The 8,009-nt window shown below is 40.9% G+C and overlaps 1 protein-coding gene across 1 annotated transcript; it reads left to right on the top strand.

Annotated features, from left to right (window-relative positions):
* Positions 1-369: 369 nt before the first annotated feature.
* Positions 370-7,565, top strand: PLGRKT (plasminogen receptor, C-terminal lysine transmembrane protein). The gene is given in 5 exon segments (XM_010157266.1): positions 370-456; positions 459-512; positions 838-968; positions 1,940-2,049; positions 7,408-7,565. Coding segments are annotated over 5 exon segments (540 nt in total).
* Positions 7,566-8,009: the final 444 nt, after the last annotated feature.

The following is an 8,009-nucleotide window of genomic DNA, read 5'->3' as shown; positions in this document are numbered from 1 at the left end:
GTCTTTTAAGAAATACTGAAGTTATCTTTACTTAATGGAACTATACCAGTATGTTAAGATGGGGCATATAAATAGAAACAAAACAAAAAAACAAACAAACAAACAAAAAAAACCCCAACAAAACCAAACCACACCCAAACCAACGCTAATAATCTGCTATTTTATTCTTATGTACCATAAAAAGTTCTACTTTGATGTGTGAATATACTGCCTAGATTTTACTTTTTGCATTAGTGTTTTTAATTTTGTTACAGAAGTGTTTTCTTACGGACTTTTCATGTGTGTTCTAGTACCTTTAAAAGATCTGATATCTTCACAGGGTTTTTTCTATATTGTAAACTATGGCATTTCGAAGGAGTTATTAACTTTATGATGCATCATGAAGAAGAGAAACCCTCAAAGGGCAAAGAGGTATCAGAATTGATTCTAAAGATGCTATCAGCTAAATTAGAATCTAGCAGAATAAATTGGAAAGTAGCTAGCTGGTAGACTATCACCATGGAAATGCAAAAGTCAGAGAACCTCAGCCTAGAGGGAGTGCTGCTGAGACCTGGGGAGCTCTCAAAACCTGACACTGGTGTTTGAGTTTTCTTGACCTTCAGCAGCAGCATTATAAACATTCTGCATTAAAGCATATGCTAATTCACCCAAATGCGTTCTTGGTATAAACTGTTCTGAGTTATTACTGAAGAAAACCATTTTCAATCAAAACCTATTGATGACTGAAGTAAAAGAACAAAAAAGAAACCTTCTCAGTGTTTTGGATTTACAAACTAATGAGAGATTGACAGTCTTTAAAAATGACTTTATTTTTTTTAACCTCTCTCCCTATTTTAGCTGGAAAGGCAACTACTGATGCAGAACCAGATGAGAGAGAGACAAACAGCCATGCAGATTGCTTGGACACGGGAATTTCTCAAATATTTTGGGACATTTTTTGGACTTGCTGCTGTAGGTTTAACAGCTGGGTACAATGTTTATTTCCTAACAGAAAATATATATTACATTTATATTTCTGTGATGCTGTATCTTCCCTTTGCATTGTCAGAGCTAGTTATTTTTAAACAGTAACTGCTCAGAGGCTGATTGGATGGCAAAGTGACTCTGATTTCTGTCTGCTTCCAGATGTGTTTTGGTTATGTCTGTGCTGTTGACTTACATAATAGCAGACATGTGAACTGACAATAAAATGGTACAGCTGAGGTGCCAGAAGTTCTATGTGTAATAAGTGGTGTATGGAACAGAAGGGATTGTTTAAAAGCTATGCTACTTACTTGTCTATATTGTGAGTTAATGAACTATTAATGAGCAACAAATCCTCCATCATCTGGGATTTTTACTATTTCACTAAACAAGTGGGCATATTCTGAAATCCATTCACTTAAAAATTGAATCAAGAAGCTCACCCAAGGGGGAAAAAATGGCTAATAAAGCTATATTGCATGGGGAAGAACTTGCCTTATAGGACTTTTGTTTGGTACCGTGTCTTTCTTGTGCTATAACATGATCAGAAAGAATGTAGGAGATATCTGTGAGCTTGTGTACATAGTACAGATTAAATGCACTTCGCGTTCCGCATTCTCTGTGGACTCAGATGCGTTTGGAACCGAACATATCTTGATTGCTACGAGTTGCATGTGGCTGGATGGATATATGCATGTGCACGTGCATGCTACATGAGTTAGATAAACCCAGTTTCGTTAGATATTTACAAAACTCACTTGGAGCATGTTTTTTTATTACCTTTTGGGTTGACAGTTGAGCAAGAAGGCAACCAGAAGACAAATGCTTCTGAGGAAATTAAGACTTGTTGTTCTTTGATTAGAGAGTGTAGAAGGAGACACAAGTCCTAGACAGTCAAGGCCAACCTAAACTAATAGTACTGATGTGCTGAATGTCCTGAATAATCTCATTTTTTCCTTCTTTTTTTTTTAAACAGAGCAATAAAAAAGAAGAACCCAGGAGTTCTACTGGCCATAGTTCCCTTAAGCTTTATTTTTGCCTATCAGTATGATATGGGCTATGGGACGGTCTTGCAGAGGGTGAAAGGTATGTGTATATGTCTGTCTGGTTCGCACATAGAACCAAACAATATTTCAGATAACTGCTTACCTTCCTAGAATGGCTGCGAGAAGGCTAGCAATAGATTTTTCTCTTTTTTTCTGAACAAAAATCGTACTGTTTCTTTTCTTTCCTTCTCTGTTACAGTCTGATAATTTGTCAGTCAAGAGTACTAACTCTACTTTTACAGACTTTGCCTCCAGTTAAGACTGTTTTTTAATTTCTCGTGTCTTATTTCAAAAAATGTGAGTTCTAAGGCAATAAATACAGCTGAAGTAAGCACTGTGTATTTGGGATGAAGGACAGATGTAGTGATTTCCTTCCATATTCCACTCCGATGCTGCTTTTCTGGCAGGGAGTAGGGATGACATGAGCAGATAAAGGGATGCAGGCAGGAATCATGCCCTCATACCTTCATGACCAAACACACGTTAGCTGATCATCTTGCCGCAGACCCCTGCTAAAATGGAAAAAAGAAAGGTGAGTCTCAGAAAGTGGGGTCTTGCCTCATAGTTGCCAGTGGCAGGTCTGATTAAGTGATGCATGTTGAGGATTACGGAGGGGCATTTATGTCAGCTCTCATTCCTGGTGAAGGAGACCTGCTAAAAGAGTATTCACTGTAAGTGAGGACAGCATCAAGCCATGGCTTGTCACCTTCACAAATCATCTTAGTTAACTAGCATGATTTTCTTGTCTGCTACAGACACAAACATTCTGAAACAAAATAAAAATTTGTTTGAACTCTTTGTCTTAGCCTCCAGACCTAAGAGCTAGGTTTCCTAACTCTGCATACTTCACTGAAGATAACGGTAGATTAATTAGACAAACAGATATTTCCTGCTGCACACAGATGCAGATCTGTTTAGGTGATCATAGAATCATAGCAAAGACCTTAGAAACCATCCAGCCCAACCGTATCTGTCCGCCACTAAACCATATCTCTCAGCACCTCATCCACCCGTCTCTTAAACACATCCAGGGATGGTGACTCCACCACCTCCCTGGGCAGCCTGTTCCAGTGCGTGATAACCCTTTCGGTGAAGAACTTCTTCCTTACGTCCAATCTAAACCTCCCCTGGCGCAGCTTGAGTCCATTCCCCCTCGTCCGATCATCTGTCATTAGGGAGAAGAGACCAACACTCACTTCTGCACAACCTTCTTTCAGGTAGTTGTAGGCAGTGATCAGGTCTCCTCTCAGCCTCCTCTTCTCAAGGCTAAACAAGCCCAGTTCCCTCAGTCGCTCAGATGTGTCCTGCTATATGGTAAATCCTGTATAGGGGTGCCTTGCTGTACAGTAAGCCCAGTATAGAGGTGCCCTGCTATACGGTGAGCCCCTAATAGATGTGCCCTGCTATAGGTTGAGCCCCGTATAGAGATGCCCTGCTATACAGTGAGCCCCGTATAGACATGCCATTCTATATCGTGAGCCCTGTATAGAGGTGCCCTGCTATACGGTAAGTCCCGTATAGGGATGTTTTCCTATACGGTGAGCCCTGTATATAGGTGCCCTGATACGGTAAGTCCTGTACAGATCATAGAATCATAGAATCACTAGGTTGGAAAAGACCTTAGAGATCATCCAGTCCAACCGTATCTGTCCGCCACTAAACCATATCTCTCAGTACCTCATCCACCCGTCTCTTAAACACATCCAGGGATGGTGACTCCACCACCTCTCTGGGCAGCCTGTTCCAGTGCGTGATAACCCTTTCGGTGAAGAACTTCTTCCTTACGTCCAAATGTGATGCAGCAGTGTGTATCTGCAAACAATTGCTAACCCCACTAAATGCACTTCTTTACCTTTTAATATGAATAGGCAGGTAAGTGCATGGAGAAAAACTGTGCGGCTCTTGGAAATTAGTGTGTTGAAAAAGAGATTAGTACATACAGTACAGAAGGAAAACTTGGAATTTGGGACTTGTTAATATTTTTTAATGAGGTCATTTTCATTCCAGAATTTTGAAGGAGTTGTAATGCAGACCCCATGTCAAGAGGACATAATGTGTTTACTGAGGACCATGTGGTCCTAGTGTAGGTTGAAGAGGGGCAATCTGGCATCCTGTTGCTTTCCAGAAAGGAAAAGTCCTGTTCGTAACTTCAGATCCACCAGGGCAACTTCAGCAGTATGCAAGGCTTATGAAAAGGTTCTGGAGAAAAGAAGCTGGGGACTCAAATGACAATAAGATAAAATTAAATATGCCAAACCCACTCTGTCTTTTCCGGGAAAATAATGTCTCTCTTCCAGAAGAAATGTGGTAGATCTGCTATAAACTCAGGAAAGCATTTAGTGTAGTATCACATGAAGATTAAGTTAGCGTGAAGGACGGGGAAGTCAGTAGACAGGTAAGCATTGGAGTAAAGAGAAGATGTCAAAGGTTTGGGCTTAGCAGGGTTATTAGCAATATTCCTCAAGACTTGTTCTGGTTCTGCCTTTGTTTTGTGTTTGAAATTATGAGCATGTTGTACTAATCAAATCTGTGGATGACAGACTTGATTGGTGTCATCAACAGAGAGGAAATAAACTGCAGCACAAGAAGAATTGATGATTTGAAAAAACTGAGATAATAAAATAGGATTCAATTTGAAAAGGAGTCTCTAGGTTCTCACTGACCTAACAGGGATTTCTGCCATCAGAGCTCACCAGCTGGAAATGTTTGAAACAGCAAAAAACCTGAGAGTATTAGGTGATGAAAGAATGAATATAATCCAGTAGTGTGATGAAATTATGAGAGTCAGGTGAGGTTTCCTACTGTCACAGCATGGTTGAGGTTGGAAGGGACCTCTGGAGGTTGTCTGGTCCAACCTCCCTGCCCAGGCAGAATCACCTAGAGCCAGTTGCCCAGGCTTTTGAATATCTCCAGGGATGGATATTCCACAACCTTAGTACAAATAGAGAGTATAGGTAGGAAGGTATTGATGCAGGAAAACAGTAATACCTTCCTTAGAAATTTGTACATCATTTAGAACACTTCTGTGTAAGGAATCTAGAATTACTGCAGAGTTAAAATTATCGGGGAATGCTGCGGTGTGTTGTGAGAGAAAACAAAATTATGGTTGTTTAGTCTTGTAAAAAGACCTGAGAGATTTGGATCTACAGATCCTGCTTACAGGATAGGATAAATGAAAATAAGAGAAGGAAATGGAACTAATTACTAATATCAGCACTAGAATAAAAGGAAGTGGAATTGCGTGAATGAATCTGGGCTGGAAATCAGAAGGTGGTTTGTAATTAGATGGAAATTGGGTTCAGGAGTTCATTTTTATTTTAAGATCAAAATTAAGTAGTTGAAGAGAAGGTTTAATGGCACAATTGACCTGCAGCCACAATGCATGTTCTTATTACTCATCTGATCCCTGAGTCCACTCCCAGAATACCTCCTCAACCACTTCTCTGCTTCCCCATGTATTCTCTTGGTGCATGCCATGCTTCACCTCGGTGGTGTAATAATGAATGTACACACCATTCCCTTTACCATTCCCCCTTTGACTGATCTCTTTCCTCCAGGGTCTGCCTCTCTTTAGCTTCACGGCCAGTTTCCTCTCCTAAGCTAACCTGCAGTTATTTCTGTGCTGCACAGTCTTCCTTCTATCTGAACCACCTTGACCAAGTAGCCCTGCATCTGCTCTCCATTCTTTGGAATCGGTTTATACCCCTAGAAGATGTCTCTCTTTCTCCTTCACTGAGCTTTTTGTCTGACCTTGCTTACAGTTTTGGGGTTTTTTTCCTGTCTCTAGCCTACTTGTCCGAACATTTTCTCATGACTTGCTTATTCTCACACAGTGAGATCAGAGTTGGTTTGGGTTTTTTTTTTTGTTTGTTTGTTGGGTTTTTTTTTCCTGTTTTATAGCATGTTATAATTAAAGTAAAAAGCAAGGACACAGGAGGAAATACCGTTTTGAGTTCTGCTTGTGCTGTTGATAAGCCGCAAGTGTGCCAGGACCATGTATTGAAACGGAATTTTTGAGGATGGCGGGGCTGTGGAACAGCCCTTGGTGCACTGTCTTTTCTAAATGGCTGAGGACACTGAGAAACAGTCATGGACTTGCTATCTGTGTTCTTGGCCTTGGAAACTAGCCATCTACTGCTGGTGTTTTTTCAGACAAGTGATTGGAGGAGGGGAAAGGTTGTATAGGCAGCCTTCAGCTGCATGGAACTTCTCCACTAAGCAGTGAAACTCTGGCTACCTTTTCCAAGATTTAGATTAGCTCACTGCTCGTGTCCTGAGCCATGTGAGAAGGATGGTGCCTGGACAATCTGCTCTAATGCATGTGAGTGACAGGCACAGAGATTTTACTATCTGTACCATCTTTCTGTGTCCTGAGATCTCTTGCTGTTCCATAACCAGACGCTAAATGCAACTGACTGATAGTGTGTTATTACCAGTTACTGTGAGTGGTAACCAGTGTCTTCGCAGTAGACGTTACCGATGTGTGGAGATCCCAAGCACTGTATGCTACCAAAGTTGCAGCTGGACATTTCAGCCATCAGACCTGTTTTAAAGAACGACCACAATCCTGATGGCATTGCAACATTCAGTCAGGTTTATTACACATAAATACAGCTTCAAATCACAGCCCTAATGATCATCAAGCTAGGAGCTAAGGCATAGGTAAACAAGGTTGTTGGCATTGTACCAAATGGCATCAGCCAAAACAAATACATTTTTTGCCTAATCTTCATCCTTTCTTATATCACGATCAGACCACCACGGCTTATGTATGACATTCAGTCTGTATCTTTGGTTTTTGGATTCTTTGTCCTAGATGTTTTCATTCCAGCCTAACCCACGGCATTCTGCACCCCACAACTTCTCCCTGCTCTGCGGTTAAGACTGCATGTTTAGGTAACTGCCTTAGGAAATCTTCTTCACCCTCTTCTCAGATTCCTGATTGGCCAAATACAGTATGGGATTGGACTAAAGCACTGGTGTTGCTACGTCCTTGCTGTATCTCATGCCTCTATTCCAAAGTATGTGTATAATAAATCTCTAAAGGAAATGTTATTATAACTCAGTGTAGTTCTTAGGAGAAAGGGGCTAACAGAAATGCCAACGATGACAGCACAATTGATTGTTTTGGCTGAAATTCTTTCAAATAAATGCAGCCTCCAGCAGATACTCAGTTCAGACCAAACACTTCCATGTGCAGTTACCCCAAAATTCCATAAAGACAACTTTAATACTACACTGGCATCAGTTTGTAAAATACATAGGTGTGACCTGGTATTTTGTTGGTTTGGCCCAAACCGAAACAGCTTAATAAGTTTCCTGGGTTTTTTTCCCCCACTTCCTTTGCTTTCTCACAGTAACTGTGAGGGAACTTAATTAATTTCTTTTTGTTATTAAGGTGAAGCAGAGAACATACTGGACACACAGAGCACTTTGCTAGAATTGCCGAAAGGACCGCTCACTTACGAAGACTTGGAGAAACTCAGAAGATCTCAGAGCAAGTTCTTCATAGAAAAAATAGGAAAATGGCATTTAAACTTGAGATCTGAAATGTGATTATAATACTAGTTTTGGACATTGTTGTGGTTTAGCCTAATCTGGCAATTAAGTATTAGACAGTCACTCACTCACCTACCAGTCCCCGTCCCCCCCTCTCCTAGTGAGGAAGACTCAGAGGAAAAAAAACAAGGGAAGCTCATAAAAAGTTGAGATTAGAACTATTTAATTACATAAATGAAACTTATAGTGATACTAACAGTACTAGTACTACTAAGTAATTGAAACAATAGAAAACAGAACAGAAATAGCATCCCCCCACCGGTGGACGAACACAGCCAGATTCCAAACCAGCAAGCAAAATCCAAGTGGAGAGGAAAAAAAAACAATCCCGAGCCCGAGAGTGGAGAGGAACACACCACCACCCACCCCCTTGACTGAGCCCAAGTGCCTGAGAACACCTTCCAAACTGCGTGTGCCCCCAGCCTGCCCACTGAGCCTGAC

Source organism: Eurypyga helias, unplaced genomic scaffold, assembly GCF_000690775.1.
Source record: "Eurypyga helias isolate BGI_N326 unplaced genomic scaffold, ASM69077v1 scaffold30168, whole genome shotgun sequence".
Lineage (NCBI taxonomy): Eukaryota > Metazoa > Chordata > Aves > Eurypygiformes > Eurypygidae > Eurypyga > Eurypyga helias.
Note: the sequence above shows the minus strand (reverse complement) of the source record. Positions and strands in the feature narration are given on the sequence as shown.